The following is a 24107-nucleotide window of genomic DNA, read 5'->3' as shown; positions in this document are numbered from 1 at the left end:
GAAAAATCACTGATAGCCGTAGAAAATAGATAATGAAACATAACTACCTTCTCAAGGTGGTGTGGGAGAGGAACTACTTAGGGAAGAATGTTATATACACTGTGAGATGCTATCAGGTGTTTTACATAATTACTTTTCTTTGTTAAAAGGTGAGGTTCAGGGGCAGCTATGTGGCACAATGGATAAAGCACCAGCACTGGAGTCAGGAGGACCTTACTTCAGATCTGGCCTCAGACACATAACACTTACTAGATGTGTGACACTATGCAAATCACTTAAACCCATTACTTTGCCAAAAAAAAAAGGTGAGGTTCAATCAGCAGATGAAGGTTTGTATACACTGTTGATCCCATCTGAGATTCTGATGAAAAGACAAAATGTATTAAATCTACCACACTGCCTTGTAGTTGCGTGACACTGAAGACCTAAACCAGGGTTCAATTTTATTACATTATATCTACATTATACTCAGCGGACCATGGACACTTGATCTGAGAGTGGCATATATGTTAATAAAAGAGGAAAAAAAACCTTTTACTTAAGATTACAGCTGAGACACCAATGTGAGCTAGAACTTTGTGGTGTTATAATAGGATACAGAGAACATCTGGTCCAATCCCCTCATTTAACAGATGAAGAACCTGAGGCCCAGAGAACTGGAGTGATTTGCCCAAGGTTACAGTCACACAGATGTTACAAAGACTTCAACTGAAGCCTTTCCAAGTCCAATGCTCCTCCCATTAAGAAATATGGTTCTTCATAGAAATTCACAGAAATTCTTTTCTTCTTCCTTTTCTTCTTTTCTTTTCTTCTTCTTCTTCTTCTTCTTCTTCTTCTTCTTCTTCTTCTTCTTCTTCTTCTTCTTCTTCTTCTCCTCCTCCTCCTCCTCCTCCTCCTCTACCTCCTCCTCCTTCTCCTCCTCTCTCCTTCTTCTTCTTCGCAAGGCAATTGGGGTTGTGACTTGCCCAGGGTCACACAGCTAGCAAATGCCAAGTGTCTGAGGCTAGATTTGGATTTGTACTCAGGTCCTTCTGACTCCAGAGCCAGTCCATGGTGCACCCAGTTGCCCCAGGACTTCCTTTTGATAAAAATTTCCACCACTGTAGGATAACAGGATGACAGTTCTAGAGCTGGAAGGAACCCCAGGGACCTTCTAGTCTTATTCACTTATTCTATAAATGAGAACACTATGGTGCAGGGAAGCTTAAGTGACTTACCCTGCAGAAAGGATTAATCAAACCAAGATTCCACAACCTGTATTAGAATTTACAGAAAGAATATATAGAATTGGGTAGCAGATGTTTAGCAGCCCTAAAACATAGATTATTTCCTTTCTACCCATCTTTACTGCAAAGATCTGAATAAACATAAAGTACTAAGAAGCTCACTTTTGTGGAAAGTTAGCTAAGATGACACTGGGCATAAATCCTAATTCTAAATTTAGAAAGTCTTTGGGTGGTTGTGAACAGATCTTGATTCCACACTTGCAGGAGTAGATAGGTAACCATGTGCAGTGGAAAGAGTCGTACCCTTGATGGTTTCAGGCAGTTAGAAGAAGGGAAGGTTTGGGGAAGAAATAGTGAGTTCAGTTTTGGACAAGTTGAATTAAAGAGCCCATTGAGGCACATTCATGGTAGGAGCCCTGCAACTGTGAACAGATTTTAAAAATCTAGAAAACGTATGAGTAAATTATAATTAAAACACTTTAACACAGACACCTTGCCTTAAATAAATCTCATGTAAGCTGAAAAAACACCTGTTTTTTTCAACTATAAATATGTTTATATTTTTAGAGGAGGACACAGATAGCTTAAACAGATCTGGATAATTATGTCTGAAGCTAGCTTGCTTTCAGGTAGAATACCTGAAGTCAATGAAAACAACAGTGGTTTCTAAAACAACAAAAATTAACTTCCATGTTCACGTGGGCACTACAGAACTCTTGAAATCTCACGTTAAATTTTGTTAACAGATCTGACATCAGCCTCCTCGGCTGTAAGGTTGTGGGATTCTAATTTGTTTTTTCTATGTAGGAAATTCTGTCCAGGTGTCCTTCTAAAAAAAGAAAACAACTGCTTTTCCCATAGATTTAGAGGTTTATTCTCCAAACACTAAGACCTTGGGTTTTGGCCTTTTATCCTTTCCCTCCCTCTCATGACCCTTTCCAGTAGTGGATCTATAAGATAGTACACATTCAATTGAATGGTTAGAGGGCATGATGTGAGGATATTCTCAGACACAAAAATGAAAATATTTTAATAGTTTCACTTCCTATTTCTATTCGCACTTATTTCTATTCCTAGTCCCAGCTTAGTGGTATTGTTTGTTTTTTAGGTTTACTGGACACTTTAATATAATAATATAATATAATATAATCATTTTTCAAGAATCAGAGATGCTTTGAGCGAAAGGACAATGGAAAAACACTCTATGGTGGTGTGGGAACAGGGCATGTGTGGCAACATAGTAATGTAATGAATATCATTGAGGAAATAAATGATCAGAAAAGGAGGAGAAAGTCAGTTATGTATCAAGAGGAAGAGATGAAGGTAGGTACAGATCATAAAAAAGGCCTAGAGAGGGGACTCTTTATGGCAACTTGTTTGTTTCTTTTAAAAAATATTTTGATATTATTATTTCAATGTAATTAGTTTCTTTTAAAATGCTATATATTTTATTTTTATTAATTAATTTTTATTTTTCAACATTCACTTCTATAAGATTTTAGGTTCTAAATTTCCCACCCCCTTCCCTCCCCCGTACCCAAGATGGCATGCAATCTGATATAGGATATGCATAACATTCATATTAAACATATTTTCACACTAGTCAGCTTGTAAAGAATTAGAACCAATGGGAGAAACTATGAGAAAAGAGAAACAAACAAACAAAAAAAGAGTATATAGCAAGCTTCGATCTGCATTTAGACTCCACAGTTCTTTTTCTGGATGTGGATAGAATTTTCCATCATGAGTCTTTTGGAGTTGTCTTAGATCCTTGCATTGCTGAGAAGAGCTAACTCTATCAAAATTAGTCATCATGCAATGTCGCTGTTACTGTGTACAATATTTTCCTGGTTCTGACCCCTTCACTTAGCACCAGTTCATGTAAATCTTTCCAGGTTTTTCTGGAATCCATTTTTTATGGAACAATGGTATTCCATTACATTTACATACCACAACTTGTTTAGCCATTCCCCAACTGATGGGCATTCCCTCAATTTCCAATTCTTTGCCACCACATGTATTCTTGTACATGTGGGTCCTTTTCCCATTTATATGATCACTTTAGGATGCAGACCTAGAAGTGGTATTGCTGGGTCAAAGGTTATGCACATTTTTATAGCCCTTTGGGCACAGTTCCAAATTGCTCTCCAGACTGGTTGGATCAGTTCACAACTCCAGCAACAATGCATTAGTGTTCTGATTTTCCCACATCTCCTCCAACATTTATCATTTTCCTGTTTGGTCATGTTAGCCAATCTGATAAGTGTGATGTGGTACCTCAGAGTTGTTTTGCTCTGCATTTCTCTGATCAATAGTGATTTAGAGCATTTTTTCATACAACTATAGATGGCTTTAATTTCTTCACCTGAAAACTGCCTGTTCATATCCTTTGAACATTTACCAATTGGAGAATGACTTGTCTTCTTATAAATTTGATTCAGTTCTCTATATAGTTTAAAAATTAGGCCTTTATCAGAGACATGGGTTGTAAAAAAAGTTTCCTAGCTTTCTGCTTCCCTTCTAATCTTGGTTGCATGATTTTGTTCATGCAAAAACTTTTTAATTTAATGTAATCAAAATTACTCATTTTGCATTTCATAATGTTCTCTATCTCTTATTTGGTTATACATTCTTCCCTTCTCTATAGATCTGACAGGTAACTATTCCTATTGCTTATAGTATCAGCTTTTATATCTAAAACACATACCCATTTTTACTTTATCTTGGTATATGGTATAAGATGTTGGTCTATGCCTAGCTTCTGCCATACAATTTTCCAGTTTTCCCACGAGTTTTTGTTAAATAGTGAGTTCTTATCCCAGAAGCCGGAGTCTTTGGGTTTATAGCCATTGACTACTGTCACCTAAACCTATTCCACTGTTCCACTACTCTGTTTCTTAGCTAGTACCAAGTAGTGTTGATAATTGCTGCTTTATAATATAATTTAAGATCTGATATAGCTAGGCCACCTTCCCTTGCATTTCTTTTCATTAATGCCTTGATATTATGGACATTTTGTTCTTCCAGATGAATTTTATTATTATTTTTCTAGCTCTATAAAATAATTTTTCAGTAGTTCAATTGGTATGGTACTGAATAAGTACATTATTTTTAGGTAGAATTGTCATTTTTACTACACTAGCTCAGCCTAACCATGAGCAACTGAAATTTTTTTTTTTGGCAAGGCAATGGGGTGAAATGACTTGCCCAGAGTCACACAGCTAGTAAGTGTTATGTGTCTGAGGCCAGATATAAACACAGATCCTCCTGATTCCCACTTTGCCACCTCGCTGCCCCCTCAAGTGATATTTTTCAAATTATTTAGATCTGACTTTATTTGTGTGAAAAATGTTTTATATTTTATTTTATGCATTCAAAAACATTGTTCTGAAAAGGGGTCTGTCCACTTCAGACTGCCAAAGCTCTCCTCAAACAACAAAAAACACAAAAACAAAACAATGTCAAAAGCTCCTGACTTAGAGGAAGGAGTCTAACATACATTGGATCGTTTCTGCATGGAGACGCTATGGGAGAACACAGACAAGATTCAAGATTTGTACAGTACAAGAAGATATGGATATGTTGTGACTTGCATTGGTGAAAGGAACAATCACACAATAAGATCACAATTCCCCTGAAGTCTCTAAGTGAAAAGTACAAAGAGCCACTGGATGAGAAGCATTAAAAATGCATTATTATTAAGTGCCTTTTGCAAAGAGAGACAATTGTAGCCATTATGGGGTTCTATGATGGAAATGATATAACTAAATAAGGGAGGACATACGAAAGTATATGGTTTGTATATTCTGGAGTGCCAATGAAGGTGACAGAATGTAGCAGGAAGAAGTGCAGAGGTCAGAAATGATGAAACAAGGAGTCTAGTCCAAGCTCTATCAGGAACTATTTTATGACCTTGGACAAGCCATAACTCCTTTCTATGCTTCAGTTTTCTCAACTGTAAAATGAGGAACTTGGTCCAGATGTCCTCTAAGCTCCCTTGCAGGGCTAAAATTGTGATTCGATAGTTTACGCCGTGAACTAACAATTCTACCCAGAAGTCTCCTTCATTCTAGTGCAAACAGGATCCTTGACTTGCAAAGACTATTTTAATCAAGCATGAACTATGCAAGTTCCTACCAAACTGGTTTGGCCGGAGATTGTGTATCTCTCATACAAGGATCAGCTTAGTTAAATTTGAAGAAACACACCGTCAGGGGCTGGATGCTGAGTGATGAACTTTTTGTTGTTGTTTTTGTTGTGGTTTGGTCATAACAACTCACTGAAACTATTTACTGAAGCATAGATAGGATACCAATTGGCTTACTGAAGAAAGAACTCCCAGCAATGAAATAATGTACTCTATCAAGTACAACAATAATATGAAAATGACAAAAATATTTACATGTTTTATTTATTTTCAAGGTTTAGCTTAGCATTGCTATTTTGTTACTATTTTTAATAACTTAGGACAGAATCTGACATATAGTAAGAACTTAATGTTTGTTGATTGGTTGACTGAAAGGATAGGGTACCCTTAGACTAGCTGACATTTCTAAATGACAGACACTATACTAAGTGCTTTACAATTATTATCTCATTTTATCTTCATAACAGACCTAGGAGAAATGTGCTATTACCGAGGTTAATGACATGACTTGCCCAGGTTTACATAGCCAGGAAGTATCTGAGCCAGATTTGAATACAAGTCTTCTGACTTCCAACCTAGAACTCTACGACCTCTGGGATTCATCTATGTATAATAAGATATTTAAACTATTAAAGCTGAAAACTGTACTAAGACTTTAAGGACACCTTGTATACTTATGTTCTGTTTTCAATGACAAAAGGAGAGGTCCCGATGACTAACTGAATTTTACCTACATGTCTACAGAGTGTTCCCTTAGTATTACATCCAATTTCAATTTAGGTTCATTTCCCTTTAAATGTAACTAGGCATCAAATTGGACAAAAATATTTAATAGCTCATTCCTATAGGGAATTCCCAAAGAAAATGATCAACTGCTGGCCATTTGGCATTTACCTCAGGCCATAAACTAATAAGCCAGCTGCTGACCACTAATAATGAATGTTCAGGGGGAGAATGCGATGGTTAAAATGTGTAGTCTTACCTTTGCAAATACTGTTTTGACATAAATGGGTAAGTCTCCATGAGGGCTGCCGTATCCTCCCACTATACTGAAGCCCAGACCATCTGGTCCCCGGTCAAGGGTAATACTCTTATACTGAGGAGGGCTAAAGTAGAAGGAGAAAAAAAAAAGAGGACTTTTAGTATGTGGGTGTGGATTTGATATATATAGAATTATCTGACAAGAAAGTTAGTTGGTCTGCCCATTGCTGGCAGCAGGTATATTATGAGTAGTTTTTAACTTGCTAATGTTTGCTATGCTGGAAATTCTAAATTTGCATAATCTAATGAAATCCCACTTAACACCTTAAATCTATTACTCATTTACAGTTCCCTTATACACTAAGATATTCACAGTATGTTCTCACTCAGCTCAGAAGTTTATTTGTTCTCTGCTTTAGAGAGAGAGGGCTGCAATTTAGTGGACAATTCAAGTAATGTGATTTATATGAGCATCCTACTGTGCAGAGACAAGAACTAGGTCTACAAGAAAATCAATGCCACAATAGCATGGAGCCATTTGCAAATACACCTCATTTATCTGTGTCATCACTTATTGTGTGATTCCAAGCTTTTGCATTCATGGAAAAGGAGATGAGGTAATTGTCAAATGCAGGGCTTACTTCCAATGGCTAGAGGACAAAAGACACAATGTGACAACTCCACCTCGTGCAGTGGGCCAGACACACCAGCTTGTTTAGCCTACCAAGCCAAGCCTGAGGTGAGTGAATATGAGATGCCATGTTCCATTTGGCTATGGTCTTAATCCGTTCAGTATCTATAACAGCATAGGGGCTTGACCTGTAATTTCACTAATGTAGGAAGTTCCCAGGGGTAGGTAAGTAGTACAGTGGATACAGCACTGGGTCTGGAGTCAAGAAGACCCATCTTCCTGAGTTTAAATTTGGTCTCAGATACTTACCAGATTTATAACACTGGGCAAGTCACTTAGCCCTGTTTGCCTCAGTTTCCTCATCTGTTAAATGAGCTGGAAAAGGAAATGGCAAACCATTGTAGCATATTTGCTAAGAAAACCCCAAATGGGTCACAGAGAGTCAGACGTGATTGAAAGCCACTAAACAACAAGAAGGAAGTTCCCAGTTAGAAGCTTCACACTTTCTCTGCAACTTAGTCTTAAAAAGTTGCTTAGACGATTGAAAGCTTATGTGACTTGCTCAGGGTTACACAGCAGAAATGGAGGATCTGAATCCAGATCTTCCTAGTTCCCAGGTGAGTTGTCTATCTACCATAACATACCTAAACCTACGCAGTTTTTCCATTCCATTATACTTTTTAACAGAGAATTCATGATGCTTTTGCCTACTTTATTATTATTATTTTTCATGTATACATCAGTGTTGCAGAGAATTGGGATGGTCATGGTATTAAGAATGGAGAATGAGTGGTTGGTTTTATAGGAAATAAGAGTTGTGAAACCATTCTTGCTTCTTCCTCAGTTATTCTTCACAATTCCACATTTCAAATGCTGAACACCCTTAAATTTTACATCAACAAAAATATATGAGCTCACCCCAAATCATCCTGAAAAATACTGTTTGATGTCAGGCCTGTCAGGGAAAGACCAGAGCCAATTGGCTCCTGTTGTGGGCTGGTGACCACACTAACATCTCCTCCAGCAACCACCTGTATGTAAAAGAGAGGCACAATAAAGTTCCCTGAGTTCATGTAACCAATGCTGATCACAACATCAATCTTTTTCTGTCAGTAATTTTAAAAAAATGTAGTCATACAAATTCAAAAGAATTTCCTATGGAACAGAGGATCCTCAAAATATTGTTATGCAACTGTTAAAAACTAAATTTTATTTTTTAAGTAACAAAAACTAACATTCTCTGCCTTCTACCTTTCTCTCAACTGAAAAAGAAAAACAAAATCCTCCTAACAAATACATATAATCAAGTAAAAGAAATCCCTATATTGATCTGTCATTAAAAAAAAGTCTCAATCTCTACCCAGAAGCCATTGCCTCTCAATCAGAGGTATATGGTCCATTTCATCTTGAGTCCTCTGGAATTATGATTGGTCACTGTTTGAACAGAGTTCTTAAGTCTCTCAAAATTGTTTGTCTTTACAATATTATTGTTATTGTTATACACATTGTATCTACAAATTCAAAGGTCTCTTTATTTTACTTAAATGATGTCTTGTATTACTCTTTAGAGTTTTCTTTGGAAATCTTGCCCTCTCTCTCATTCAGAAGCCTAAAAATAATTGAAAAGCAAAGTCTTTTAATTTTTTTCCCTAAAGGTATACAACATGCTTATTACCCAGGAGGAAAAAAAAATGAAGAAAGTATCTCTTTAGTTCTTGCCTAGAATAATTGAATTTATACATTTAAGAAGGAAATGCTAAATGTGAAAATGACAGCATTAAGGGTTTAATAGTTTGGGGTTTTTGTTTTGTTTTTGCTTTACATCACTTATCCTCAAGCAACCCATATCCTGCAAATTCTTACCTGTACTTGCAGAAAACCCTTACCTGTACTTCAATGGAGCCAGAAGCATTTTTCAGTAAACTCACTGCTTGAGAATGAGTCATACCCTCAGTTGAAGTTCCACAAATACTCACAATCCTATCCCCAACCTTGGCAAGGGAAAAGAGAACACAAACCATTATCACAACTAAGTTAGTGTATTCCTGAAAATTCAGGTATTTGGACCTCAGAAGTACTAAGATCAATTCCTTCTCCACTTCATTATAAATCATAATTCCCCACTTGCAAATTTTTAAAAGTACTGTAAGTTGGGAGGCAGAGAAAACTGTCACAGAAGAAGCAACTAGGAAAGCAGCAGCTGATGACTAAAAATTTTGGATATTTTAAAAATTCTTCTCTTCTGGGAAAGGCATTTCTTACCAACAGAAGAAGAAATCATAGAAGAGGGATTGTCAGTGTTGAAAGGGACCTTAGATATCTTTTAGTCTATCCTCTTTCTAGATATTTATGGCATTTTATGATAGCATTACTTATAAACTAGATTTTTGGGGATTTTTTAATTCAACATTTGAGGCATAACTACATGTGTACAATTAATTTTTTATGGTATCAGTTCTAAGGCATTTAATGAAAAAATAACTTAATGCAGGCTTTTTTAATCTAGCATTTTGCATCAGAGGAAAGCAGCTTGAGTTGAGATTTCACATTTCTTTCCCTTACCATTCAATTTTCTAGCCACTCTGGTCTACTTATAAATACAAGACCATTTGTCTCCTATTTCCATTCCTTTACGATGGCTATCCAATGCTCCGAGGATGCTCTCACTTCTCAATTCTTCCTCTTAGAATCTCTAGCAACCTTCACATCTTAACGCAAGTCTAAGTTCCCTTAACAAACCTTTTCAGTTTTCCCTAGTTGCGGGTTCCCTCTAACTTTGAAATTATCCTGTATTTATTTTGAATAGAATTCTGTATTTGCTTATATGCATACATTTTTTCCTCTGTAGTAGAATGTGTATTTCCAGTAGCACACAATAAGTGCATGATAAATACTTATAGAATTTAATTGCCTTAAACTGATACAGTTGGTGAATTTGAAGGCTGTTTCTTCCTTCATCCTTAATGGTATAGTCATCTGAAGTGTCTGGAATGCTATCTGGGCTGCACATAAGATTTTAGAACCAGGTTTTATCAGGTTAAATCCCTTCGGGCCGGCATTTCATCCCACACTAGAGCAGTTTCAGTATAACTGGAATATTCCTACAGAATGCTTTAATTATGTGGACCCATTTGTGGCAGCTTTTCTCAGAGATATATTAGTGACTGGATAATTTCACCCACACTTAATCTACCTCTAAGAAAAAAGATAAAAATTTTTTAGCCAAACTGAACAACAGATCTCACAAACAGAAAGCATCTCATAGGTTCCTCACAGAGAGAGGGGCTGCTAGAGTCAACAGGTAGACAACCAGGATGTGTATCCAAAAGAAGTTATAATGTTGTGATATTACATTGACCTTGGATAAAATTCATAATCTTATCTAACTCCTATCTAATTATCACTTAATTCAGGAGGCCAAATAGACTTTCAAACCATATATATGTTCAAACTCAAAGTAAAATTTAGTACTTACTGTACATTTTATCTTGCTATAGCTTTAATTAAACCAAAAATGTTAGATATATCTATATACTACTGCCTTTTTCTTGTTTGAAATTTGGAGTTATCAAATAATTTTCTTCTTTCATTACAGGCATTCTACTTTTTACCAGAAATACTTCTGCCCCAACTTTGACTTCTACTATTTGAGTTATAGAGGTTTTGATTTATAATCTAGCAATAAAGGTCTGAGAGAAATTTTGCACCAAATTCTCCCACCAGAAATATGTCTACAGTTAAATTACTCTGAGTTTTTGGGTCTGTGCAGCAACTCCATTCGGATGCATCATGGCAATGAATATTGGGACATCACCAAGTGGACTGCCTACGCCTCCAGCAATGCTGATTCCCAGTGAATCAGCAGGACCCTGCCAAGAGAAGAAAAATAAAATTTAAAAAATCATGCTTCATTTGAATTCTGCTGCATAATATTTCATAAGTGTATTCCTATCTTATGGTGGGACATGAAGAGTAGAAAGCCAGATTTAAGACATTTATATCTTTATCTGAGGTAGAAGCCATGACCTGTTCATTGATGATATTATTATTATTGCTATTAATAACAACTAATGTTTATAAGCCACTTTAAAGATTACAAAGCAATTTACAAATACCATCTCATTTTTAAACTCCAAACAACCTTGGGGAAGTAGTTAGGGCAGACTGTTTTATTCCTCCAAATCCTCATCTCTGGGACCAAAGAAATGCTGAGAGCAGAAGATTTCTGAGCAGAAAGGAGCAAGAAGCTTCAGACTGGTCCTTAAAGTGTCAGAGTTACTTAAAGGGGTGCCATGGAAGGTAAGGGAGGAAGAGGAGGAAGAGAAAAATGCAGGTTCCTAAAGGGAGAATGCAGCCAGGATCAATGTGGTGTGGCAGGAAAACAGAAATGCTCTGAATTCCATGCATAAGTCACACAATTTGTAGCACTCAGTTTCTTCATGAGTATATGCATTCATGTTTTATGCCCATCAGCCATTGAGCTTCCATTAAATGAATCACAGCTGGACTATAACAGCATTACTTACTCAAAGAATGGTCCTATCAAGTAAGAGAAAATAATTAAACATTTAATACATTCAGATTTTCATAAGCAAAACAGGAGAGTATAGAATAGTTTACCTGTCAGATCTATGGATAAGGAAAGAATTTAGGACCAACAAGGTATAGAAAGCATTATGAAATGTAAAATGACTAATTTTGATCATGTAAAATTAAAAGTTTTTGCGCAAACAAAACTAATGCAACCAAAATTAGAAGGAAAATAGAGAACTGGGAGAAAAATTTGTAACAAGTATCTCTGATAAAGGTCTCGTTTCTCAAATATTTGGAGAACTGAGTCAAATTTATAAGACTACAAGTCATTCCCCAATTGATAAATGGCAGTTTTCAGAAAAAGACAGCAAAGCTTTCTGTTACTCATATGAAAAAATTCTCTAAATCACTACTGATTAGAGAAATGCAAATTAAAACAACTCTCAGGTACCACCTCACATCCATCAGATTGGCTAATAGGACAAAAAAAAGAAAATGATAAATGTTGGAGGGGATGTGGGAAAAGTGGGACACTAAAGGACTGTTGGTGGGGTTGTGAACTGATCCAACCATTCTGGAGAGCAATCTGGAACTATACTCGAAGGGCTATAAAACTGTGCACAGCCTTTGATCTAGCAATACCACGATTAGGTCTGTATCCCAAAGAAATTTTTGGAAAAAGGAAAAGAATCTATTTGTACAAAATATTTATAGCAGCTCTTTTTCTGGTGGCTAAGAATTAGAAATTGTGGGGATGCCCATCAATTGGGGAATGGCTAACAAATTGTGGTGTATGATTGTAATAGAATATTATTGTGCTGGAAGATATGACAAGCAGGATGATTTCAGGAAAAAACTGGAAAGCCTTACAAGAACTGATACAAAGTGAAATAAGTAAAACCAGGAAGACATTGTCATAGTAACAGAAATATTGCATGATGGACTGTGAATGACTTAGCTATTCTCAGCAATATGATGATCCAAGACAATCCTAAAGGACTCATGATGAAAATTCTATCCATCTCCAGAGAAAGAACTGATATTATCTGAATACAGACTGAAACATACTATTTTTCACTCTTTCTTTCATTTTTTTGAGTTTTCTTGCCCAAAACGACTAACATGGAAATGTTTTACACGATTGCACATGTATAACATCTCAGGGAAGAGGGAGATGAGGAAAGGAGGGATAGACTTTGGAACTCAAAACTTAAAAAAAAAATTGGTTTTGCATGTAACTGGGGAAAAATAAAATATTATTTCAAACAGACACTCGGGTTTCTCTTATGTCCTTTTTAGTGGTCAAATTGAGAAATGTCTGCTGCAGGGAGGTGCTCAGTTTGATAATAAAGGAAAAGGAAAAAGAAGAAAGGTGGCACATTTTTAAAATGTGAGATGATTTGATTTTTGCAGACAAAATGAAAATTGTGCTCTTCACAATTTTTTTAAAGAACAAGTGAAAAGTTTCCAGATCCAATCACTGTAAACAAAAAGGCCTTTACCTTTATACTGCCTGTGAATGGATATTTTACAATACTTAATAGTTGCTTTCCTCAGGGAATTTTGCAATCTCTGCTTTCTACTTCTGCTCCATAAAACCAGGCCATATTGCACTAAACAAACATTTTTTCCCCACTGGGTATCTTAAAATGGCAAGACAGCTATCCAGAAAATGGATTTCACTGTGTCTCTCAAATGAATAGTTTATATGGCTTTCTGGTCCAATTTACCTTTTTTATTTCAACTGTTCTTAATCCTTGTATTTCCAAAGCCACTGTAAAATGAAAAAGGATGAAGTACAGTTATTACAATGATAATGTCAATAAAATAGGCTAACCCAATCAAATGAAGTGCAAACAGTGCCTGACATGGGGTGTGTTATGAGATGGGGTTGTTTTACACTTATTTGTTTGGAAGGACCACTACAAACCTACTACCTTTTTAATATACTTTCCTATTTTAAAAGTTAGAACTAACCTTATACCACCCCCACTTTTTTCCCTTGTCACCTTATATACTATGTAACTACATAATGTAGTCCACTCTTACTGAGTTAAGAGAAGAACTCTTTACAAAAGTCTTTTTACAAAGGCATGAATACACAATATCAGAGACTATAGTTACAACTTCATATAAAACAACCTAAGGATTCAAGTATTTTAATTTTGTTAATGCTAAACACATTTTAAGCTGAATAATTCATTGAAGTTCAACTCTAATGCCTTCTTGGGGCACAGAGATAACCCTGGGTTCTTGGGGGCTGTGAAGGTGACAGTCTCTGGTAGTCCCACCCTGTCAACAAGCAGCAGAGTCTCTGAATATAGAACCAATGACATACTAAGCACCTATCATGTGAGAAATAATCTAGCTAAGCATAATTCACCAGGGTCCTGGCTACCAGGTGATATACTTTTAATCTGAGCCAGTAGAAGAAGTACCTATATAAATAAAATTGTGGACCCCTGAAGTATTGAAAAAATGAAAACTAAGACCACCATATGGTTAGTTTCACAAATTTAGGCAAGCCTCAACCAATACTCGTGGCCAAAATTCCTCTAATGCAATTTTCACATAATTTACACATCAGAAGGAAAGCATGAATTCTCAGTTTAAAAATAAAATAATTATGGAAAAAATCAGTGTTTACTGAGGGAGCTCCTCACATATATGCAGGATTTATTTAATGTTAATAGAAAAAAAGTAATAAAAAATACCAAACTGCCTAATAAGAAAAGTTTATAGGATCCCAATTTAATAACAGTAATGATAATAACACAAGAAAAAGCATTGTAGTTCAAGAAAGCTGGGCTTAGAGTCAAGAAAATCTGGATTCAAATCCCAATTCTGACACTTACTAAATAGGTGACCCCAGGTAAGCCCCTTAATTTCTACGTTCCTAAAGTAACTCCCTAGGATTTAGCTACTTAAAGCAAAGTCTATTTGCATTTGCTAAAATATACACCATCCAAGTCCATCCTATTCAATCCTACTTGTGCAATAATAATAAGCCATAAATCTTGGCTAGAATAACTCTCTCCTCCATTTCCATCTATTAACATTTCCTTTCTTTAAAGCCCAATTCAGATGCCACTTCCTTAAAGCCTCTCTGGATCATTCCATTTCTGTCTTCACTGCGTATTGCTTTACACACACATACCTCCCTGGTTGAAAAAAGATCTCTTTCAAACGTTTTATCCAGGCTTAAAACTGGGTTATCTTATATTTTTCACTCTATCTCAACTCCCATATCAAATTAGTGGCCAAGTCCTGTGGATTCTATTATTTATTATATTTATTACATATGCTCCCATCTCCTCTGACACTTTACCAGTTTATAGATGAGTAAATTGATGCTCAGGGAGTTGATGTGACTTGCCCATGGTCTAGGTAACATCAGAACCAAGATATAAAACCAGTTGCCTGATCAGCACTTTACCCAGTAGAACACCAGACCTGTACTTTTAAAGTGTAGTCTCCAGTGGATATAACTTCACAGGGTATAATTTTGGAATAGAGCAGAACACATAAAAACTTTCCACATTATTAAGATATTTTAGAGGAAAAGACTGTAGATCAAGTTCAGTGGAAGAAAATCCCCCTTTAATTCACAATTTAATTCAAGTATGAAGTTAATCTTACAGGCATTCTTCTTTGAAACACTGTCAAATGCCTCTGATGCATTGGATCCAGAAACAGGGAAAGTAAAGGATGACAGACTTCCTTCACTCATCTAGAAAAAAAATTAGATCTTAATTATTCTTTCAAGTTTAGAAAATAATAATAAAACTGCTTAATTCTAAAATCCATTTCACTGGCTTCTTTTCATGCAACATTTAAAAAATAAGGATTGCACTGATAATGTTCTGTTTTGAAAGCTGATTTTGCCTTTTCTTATGCCATTTCATTTTTGCTGACTTTTTCATTGGCTAAATTTGCCAAATTACAAAGCTCATAGAATCCAAGATAAATCAGCTTTAACCTCAAAAAGACTTTGAGAGATTCTGAAGACAATATTCTCATCAAACTGGGAAAATAATAACATTTCAAGTCATGATACTTTTAGGTGATGAAATCATTATTAAAGGTCTACACAAAAAGATTTTGGGTCACTCGTCATCAGCCAGGGAAGGATGCCAATAGGCCTAATAAATAAACATGTGCACGTGCGCGCGCATGCGTGCACACACACACACACACACACCCTCTACCTGCTATGTGCAAGGAATCACTCTAAATGCAGTTAAAGAACAAGTTCATCCATTGGGATACCACCATTAAAACTTGAGAGAGGGAATTAAAATCAGAGGGAAAAGAGTTTAAATTAAGATAGCCCTGAGAACCTGAGGTACTGAAGAGATAGAAAATCAATTTTCCATATATTGGGTTAAAAAAGGATTGGATTGGTTCTCTTTGGGAAGTGGGGAAAGGGCCAACAGTTAGAAGTAACAGAGAGGCAGATTTCAACAGAACACAAATAAAAACTTCCCAATCGTTGCATCTAAACAGAAAATAGAATGGGATGATATTCCTCAGGCAATGTGAACTTTTTAGAAGCTGGAGGTGTTGAAGGTGAGGCTGGATGACGTCTCATTTCCAAGGAAGTTGTAGATGAGATTTGTAACTTAGATAGAATAGAGCTCCGAGTCTTTTTCAAAGTCTATGATGCTGTGTGTTTAATAGTGGCAAGGCCACCATTATTTAGAAATATTTAGATTCGTTTAGAAAACAAAAGTCAATTTCACCCCCCCAAATTTGAGGGAATATTGATTTTATGCAGGAATACAGGCAAAGACCTGGGGATAATATTGAGCTATCTACAAAATAATTCCATCTAGATTTTAGCATTGTTTTGTCCTCATTGTTACTTCCTCTAGTTCCAGGATTATGTAATGAAAATAAAATGTAGAACATTTAGAGAGGGTTGGCAGAAAAAAAGATTAAAAGAAGTTAGGTGAGAGGCTGTGGGGATGGAATAGTACCTATGGTGACAATATTTTTTGTTCTTTGTTTTGTTATAAGGGATAGCTTGAGAGTAGGGAAGGTTGGAGGAATATAGTTGGAAGTGAATGTGATAGAAAACAAAACAAAACAAAAAAGAACAATAACTTTTAAAAAAAAAAGAAAATGAGAAATGGAAAGGCTGGTGAAATGGGACTATTTAGTCTCCAGGAAAAAAAAAAAGAGAATTTTAACCATATTGAAATATGGATAAAGATTCAAACTGTAATTTTATTAGTGTAAAGAATTCCCAGGTGAAGGAATTCCCTCTACCAATGCAAGCTGGCATCTTTTATGCAATTTACAGTCTTAGGGTTGCCCAAAACATTGAGAGATAAAGTGACTTGCCCAGGAGAAACAGCTCTAAGATGTTAGAGGCAATTTTTGGGCCTAGCTCCTTCTGGCTTCAAGACCCTCTCTCTATCCAAAACACTAAACTGCTTCTATTAACTTCTTAATCTTGAAGTATTCAATGGAATAATGTATGTGTGGTGATCTCTGTGTCATTCATTTACACAAAGGAAATGAACTTAAATTAGAAGAGGAGGAAATTAAACTGGATTATTAAGAATTTTCTGCTTTAAGGTTAATAACATCAGAATGTGCTATCATAGAAGATTTTAAGGTTTCTTTCCAAGATAGTTTTGGTGGAATCCTACTCAGAAAGACAACAGATTTTTTAGAGGATATTTAAATTTTCCTAGTGCTATGAGCCCATGTTTTGTGGGGGGAAGTGTTTTCCAACAAAAAACAAAAAATGAAAAACAAAAAAAAACCCAACCCAAACACATTAGAAAATCACTTCTTTTGCATATTTCATTTTTTTTGTTACCTCCACAAGGACTCAGTGTCAGGGGTAACTATAAACTAGTTAACTAGTTTCCACACACACACACACATCCACATGTGGTTCCCTACTACGCAGTGGTTCCCTGCTACCATTAGAATAAGATATGAACTCATCAGCCTGACATTTAAGTCTCTGCCAAATCCATCTCCAACCAACCTTCCCAGCTTTATTTCACAGTATTTCAGGCAAAATACATTATAAGCTCTTCCCCAATCTCATCCTTGCTTCTCTCTCCTCCATATATTTACATAAGCCATCTTCCACACATGTAATGTGCTCCTTGCTCACCTCCTTTTGAAATATTTTTCTTCCTTTATGACCCAGCCCAAGTAGCACCTCATCCATGAAGCTTTTCCTACCCACCGGTCACCTTGTCCAAGTACCATGATCTCCCTACTCAATTATTTGGCCCAGATTTACTCTTTCCTCCTCCTTTTGATTATACTAACCTGTGTATATATTCTATCCTTTTTATTATACTGCAAACAACTTGAAAGTTTTGAAACTTTATTATCAGCCAGCACAACAATGCTTTTTATATAGTAGCTATGTAACAAATGATTAATGAACTGAATTGCTTGATGACTTGGGAAGTTTCAAATATCAACACTGTGTCTTGGTTTCTGTAGTCTTCACTTTGCTAACACTGTGTATTCTAATGATTGAGTGTAGCCTTAATATGTAACTCATGTTTTGGGGTTTTTTTGCTGGTCTGTTGATGTGTTGGTTAGCTTTACTGAACTGATCCCTCTCCCCCTCCACCTTTCCTTCCTTCTTTCTTTCTTTCTTTTCCTTCTTTCTTCCTATTCTTTATCAGATGGGATGACTCTCTGGGGAAGAGAGTAGGGAGAAATCTATGTAGAGATAAAGGTGACATAAAAGCAAAAGTTGTCAATATTTTTTAAATAAAAAGTTAAAAACAGGTTTGGCTATAAGGTAATAAACTGATTTTCATCCAGCCCTCCTTCCTCAAAGGAAAAAAAAAATAAAGTTTCCATATTCTTCACTTTCCCCTACCAATGACCTTTTGATTCAGTTCTGTCTGACCCTAATGGTCTTACAATACATTTAATTTATTTGTGGTGTAGGGAGGCAGAATTCTGCTCTTTGGAATGCCACAATTACCAACCTGGCTACTTTGGGATGTCCTCCTCTCTGAATGGAATGAACCTGTTTTGATTCTTCCAACTTCCAATCTTACTGTACCTAGAGAACACTGAAGAACAGAACACTGAAGAATCGTTAATTTTTATTGAAGTTTTTTCACAAAATGCTACATTCAGATTTTATGTTACTTTATACTTCCACAGGCTGATTTTTAAAAAGGTTGCCCCTTTTAGAGTACCTTACAAGCAATTAGCTCATTATGCAATAGAACAGATATAGATTGTATCTATTAAGGCAAGGGGAAATGGAAAGTTGGGTAATTAGCTAGTGAAACTCATTGATCTAGACAAAAAATATGAACTGAATTAAATAACTTTTTAATCCACCTCTTTTTTTTCCCCTCAATAGCAAAGTTATTCAGATAATTGCCCTCATTCTTCATTTCATTTTGCCTGAATAATACAGTCACAAAAGGCTTCCTCTTGTGGTTACAAAAAGATAAACAGAAACTTTGGCTTAAGATGCCATATTGCTAAAAGCAAAAGGAAAGCATTACAGAGAAGAAATATCTTTGAGATAAGAAATACTATAAAGGATCAGAAGAGCAATTCATGCAGTTCCATATTTCATCTTTGACCATGAAGCCAAAACTTATTTTGTAGACATGTAAAATACCTGCTACTTATAACTTCAACTTCGAAAGACTTCAAGAAAGAGAATATAGGATATGTGACTATAATTTCTACAGCTAGTGGGCCAAAAAAGGATCACAATTATGTTGGAAAAGTTTAAAATATTAGTTATATTTTCTAAAAATTGAGACAATGTGTCAATACTTTTTATCATAAATATAATTACATGCTAGTTTACTACATAGCCTACAAATATCACAAAGAAATTATATAGGAAAACCATACATTTGAGTAGTAATATTGTTACCAGTGACATCGGGTTTTTTAGCAGGTCAATGAGTCATACAAGTGACAACCTGAACAAGAGTAACAGAGTGAATAAAAAGGCAGTATTTGGTACCATGTGCCTAAATCAGGGAGATGGTCTTCCATTCAGAATAGGGCTGGTTCATTCTGGTCTCCTGGTCTGTCTCAACACACACAATTTCAAACCTCTAAAACAACTGACATGGAATGAAAAGTATGCAGTATCACTCCCAAGGCTCAAGGAGAAGGTGAAAGACTATCACAGAGACCAGAGGTCATAGGAAAAATACTCTATGTCATGTGTGAGACCATAATGTGTAAAGCACAGAGCATAGGCTGTATTTGGGCCTAGGTGTGCAGGCTAGAGAACAAGTATGTTTTAATGATCTCTCTCCTATTGTCTCTACTTGAGGCAGCTGGTGGCACTGTGGATAGAGTGCTGAGCCTAGAGTCAGAAAGACCTAAGTTCAAATCCAACCTCAGATATCAGTCATGTGACTCTAGGCAACTCATTTAACCTCTGTCTGCCTCAATTTCTTCAGCTGTAAAAAAATGGAATAATAATATCACCTATACTTCCGGGTTGTTATCAGGATCAAATGCTGGCTCTACTCATATTGCCCATGGAGAATGCTATAGTGCTTAGTGTATTTCTGAGCATGTCTCCCTGATGCTAAGAAGGATTGTTTCTGGAGCTCCCCCTTAATCCTTGTGTTTCCCTTCTTGGATTATCTTTGATTTATCTTGTACATATCTTGCTCAACGTAGTTGTTTGCATGTGGTCTCCCCCATTATTCTGTGAGATTCTTAAGGATGGGACTGGTTTTGCTTTTCTTTGTAAGTCCAGCACTTATCACGGTACGCAGCATGTAGCACATACTTAATAAGTGCTTGTTGGCCTAATTTAACAGTTGTGAGCCACACTGCTAAGGTGAATGAGATTAGGGGAACAAAGAACTTCAAATTACTTGGTTGTAATGACTATGTCCAAATTGCAGAAAATGAGAGGGCTTTTTGAGCCATTCCTTCTTGCTTAGGGCACAATGCAGGTAGAGTTTAAGAGGCCCTACATGTCCATGGCTGAGAGACCCTGATAATCTGTAAGGCTTCTGCATCCCTCTCTCCTTCATTAATTCTCCTTCTTCTGTTTGTCCTGTAGCGACTAGGTGATTAAGCCAAGAGTCAGTTAAGTAGAACAGGGTATAATAAGATTTTTATTTACAATCTAACCTCAGCTTCATTATATAAGTCTGTAAGTACCTGAAATTTTGGAGTTTGACTTAAAGCATGTCATCTTGATAAATCTGTACGTTTGTTTTAAGATAAAATTTCCCTGAAAGAAGTAGCATTCATTTTAGTTCTGTTATCTTCTAAAAATAGCATTTGCTTTTCAAAGACATATGTATGTGTGCCTGGACATGTGTGTACATGTGTGTGTGTGTGGTGTTTTACTGAGGTAGATTAATCTGTTGAAAACATTCTATTGCCAGTCATTTAAGCTCCAGTGGGGAAGATTGGCCTTTGGCCAAACTCTCTCCCTCCAAGAAATTTCTTTAACAGATCTTGAGGATGAAGATTTTATTTACATCATTAAGAGTCCATTTATAATACTCCCTATTACCCAACAAAATGTATACCAATGTTATAGATAATTGCCATAAGATTACCATTTTAAAACTATCAGTGAATTAAAGGATCTTGTTTATTAAAGTGTGATGAGATCAGTAACTGTTAATTGCCATAGCTCACTTTCAAGTTATTTTCTTTTCCCACGGTACTATGCAGCAATGTTATTATTAACTTTAAAAATTATTACCTTTAGTAATGCTGCAACAGCTTCCTGAGTGGCATTACGAACATCCTCCCCATTCACCATTAATATCTGGTCTCCCTGCATCAATCTTCCATCCATATCTGCAATTCCTCCTTTCACAATGTCTGACACAAATACTCCAGTATCATTTCTGTAAATACAATTTTTATTTTCAATTCAATTAATTTTTATTAAGTTCCTATAAGGTACATGACCCTATCCTTAGCACAAGGAATAAAAATCCAAGATGAAACATGACACATCTTTGAGGAATTTTTACAAAAGATCCTTGGGGGTAAATTATGGACAGGATACAACTGGAGGAAGACAACATGTAGACCAAGAAATAAATACAAAATATTTTGAGCAAGGAGAGAAGACTAACAACTGAGGAAATTAGAGAAGGCTTTTGGGAAAGGGCAGCAACAATGACATCATTTTTTCTTAGCTGTAATACAATGGTTATATAATGAATGAAAACTTCAACAAATCATTTTTTTTTTTGCTCATAGCTAAAGTTAGCTCCATTACTGGGACGTTAGGACATAATTATAGGTAAGACTAATCTTGAGGAAGTATTGTTAATATTAAAATAAACTTAAGGAATATTTTAAACTAATAAATACAGAATCTCATTATGAAGAGCTAGAGAGAACCTTGGAGGCCATATAGTCCAGCACCTCATTCATTTTACAGATGAGTAAACTGAGTATGCAGGAGGTCATCCTAGGCCCTACAGGTAGTGACAGAGACAAGACTTGATCCTGGTCCCTCCGATTCCAAAGTCCATATTTTGTTTTGCTTTTTTCCCACTGTTCCATTTTGCCTTTTAATCTATAAATAAACATTTATTAAGATCAAATGTCTGATGCCCATTTTCTCAAAAACAAAACACAAAAAACAAGATATTTAAAACTAGTGGCTAATTTTATTGTTTGGGAGATTTAACTTATCTATCACATAATATAAATACAAGTCTGGAAGTAAGCATCACATTACTTCCATTTTTTGGTTTTAATCATTGGTATAGTTGATTTGGAGACAGGTGGCTCATTGCATAGAGTGCTGGGGCTGGAGTCAAGAAGACCTGAGTTCAAATCTGACCTCAGACACTCACTAGCTCTGTTACCCTGGGCAAGTCACTTAACCTCTGTTTGCCTTAATCCACTGGAAAAGAGAATGACAAACCACTCTAGTAATTTAGCCAGGTTAACTCCATACATAGTCACAAAGAACTGGACATGACTGAACAACAAGAACACTGTTGATTTACCCATAGTAGACCCTGACTAAACCAGATTGGTCCTTCACAACCACCATTCTCCCCCCCCCCCCATGGAATAAGAATGAAACTCTAAATCTTTGCATATGAATTAGCTATTATTCTTTACCATAGGATACAACAACATGACTAAAATAATCATCACTGACCCACCTGTGTCAGTATGATACAGCAAAAATGGAATCCATTAGAATTAATGGAAGCTCTTAGAGAATAGGAATACTTTCTTTCCTTTCCTTTTCTTTTTTTAAAATTTCTATCTTTACTACCTAGCATAGTGCCTGGCAAATAGTAGGCATTTAATAAATGCTTACTGATACTTTGTGAAAGGACTTGGGGTCAAATGCTATGTGTGCCACTTAGTACCTGGGTTCTAGTTTCCTCATCTGTGGAATGAAGGAGACTGGACTTAAAATGACCTCTAACATTCTATCCACATCTAAATTAATAATTCTATGGTCGCAAAACAAGACATCTTAAGTGAGGGTCATTCTTATTCCTTGTTAAAATGAACTCATTTGCTGTAAGGGAAGATCATTCACAAGTGAATCCATGAGGAAACTTTGGGATGAGCATTCAGATGCATTTCGTTGGTTGTGGCTGGATTTACAAGTACTGAGGTTGCAATATAAAAGGCCATAGTCACTGAGATTTTAATTCATTTGGAAAAAGTCAGAAAGTTTCTTTAGGATCACAAGGATCTGAGGTCAGGAGGAAAGGCCAGAGGGTTAAGGATTTAGCACCCAGAGTTGATACCCTATAAGCCCTGCTGGGGAAAACCACCATCTGGAAGGCTTTGCTTCTGTCTTCCCTGCTGTAAAATGGGAAGACAATATCAACTCAGCAGGGCTTTTCCATTTTTCTCCTTCAGATTAATTGTTTCATGAAAATGAATTGCCTAGGAAAGGCAATTTAATTTTACAAATGCTCATTACCTTACTGGGCACCTGTGTAAAAAGCCCTGGTTAATTATGACCAAGGGGAGCACCAGAGACTAGAGGAATTATGAGGTGGTCAAGGGAAGATGTTAGCATTTCTTCCTTGGAGTATAATAAAACTTACAATGAGTAACTATCCCTGTCATAGCTGGAGTTTTAGTCCCTCTTACAAGAAGAGAGCCGAACTGGACAAATTCTCAAGTTCCTGTTCAAAAATTTTGATCTCACCATTAAAAAAAGCATTGCAGCAAACAGACATTTGCTTAATGCATATACACTTTATTGAGTGGAAATAAAAGAGTGAGTGTTAACTTTTATTGAACTATCTGACTACCTCTTAAGGGTAAAATGGGTTTATAAAAGATCTGGAAAAGGCAGGTTTTGTAACCTCACTTACATCATTGAATTGATGCAAAATGTTGGAGAATATTTAAAAGGAATCTTTAAGTTGCTGGACCAAAGTGACTAAAGCACAAAGTAACTTAGCCTATAACCTAAGTGATATAGGGATAGAGTGCTGGGCCTGGAGTCAGGAAGACCTGAGTTCAAATCCAGCCTCAGGTACTAGCTGTGTGATTCTGGGCAAGCCACTTACTGTTTGCCTCAGTTTCCTCATCTGTAAAGTGAGTAGGAGGAGGAAATTGCAAACACCTCCTCCGATGT

The 24107-nt window shown here is 36.1% G+C and overlaps 1 protein-coding gene across 28 annotated transcripts in view; it reads right to left on the bottom strand.

Annotated features, from left to right (window-relative positions):
• Nucleotides 1-24107, bottom strand: part of MPDZ (multiple PDZ domain crumbs cell polarity complex component) — a 225062-nt gene that overhangs the window by 1911 nt on the left and 199044 nt on the right. For 18 of the 28 annotated variants that reach the window (XM_020969728.1, XM_078152490.1, XM_078152491.1 and 15 more), the window contains 8 exons: nt 21228-21375; nt 18496-18597; nt 15158-15248; nt 13249-13292; nt 10732-10854; nt 8872-8976; nt 7904-8016; nt 6356-6479 (listed from right to left, as the gene is read on the bottom strand). In XM_020969728.1, coding sequence (XP_020825387.1) covers nt 6356-6479; nt 7904-8016; nt 8872-8976; nt 10732-10854; nt 13249-13292; nt 15158-15248; nt 18496-18597; nt 21228-21375 — 850 coding nt within the window. The remainder of the gene's footprint in view (nt 1-6355; nt 6480-7903; nt 8017-8871; nt 8977-10731; nt 10855-13248; nt 13293-15157; nt 15249-18495; nt 18598-21227; nt 21376-24107) is intronic. The other 10 variants (XM_020969731.2, XM_020969739.2, XM_078152492.1 and 7 more) reach the window with 1 other exon arrangement.

The sequence above is a fragment of the Phascolarctos cinereus genome, unplaced genomic scaffold, assembly GCF_003287225.1.
Source record: "Phascolarctos cinereus isolate Bilbo 61053 unplaced genomic scaffold, phaCin_HiC Scaffold_4;HRSCAF=312, whole genome shotgun sequence".
NCBI classification, from domain to species: domain Eukaryota; kingdom Metazoa; phylum Chordata; class Mammalia; order Diprotodontia; family Phascolarctidae; genus Phascolarctos; species Phascolarctos cinereus.
The sequence above is the reverse complement of the archived record's forward strand: the minus strand, read 5'-3'. Positions and strand labels throughout refer to the sequence as shown.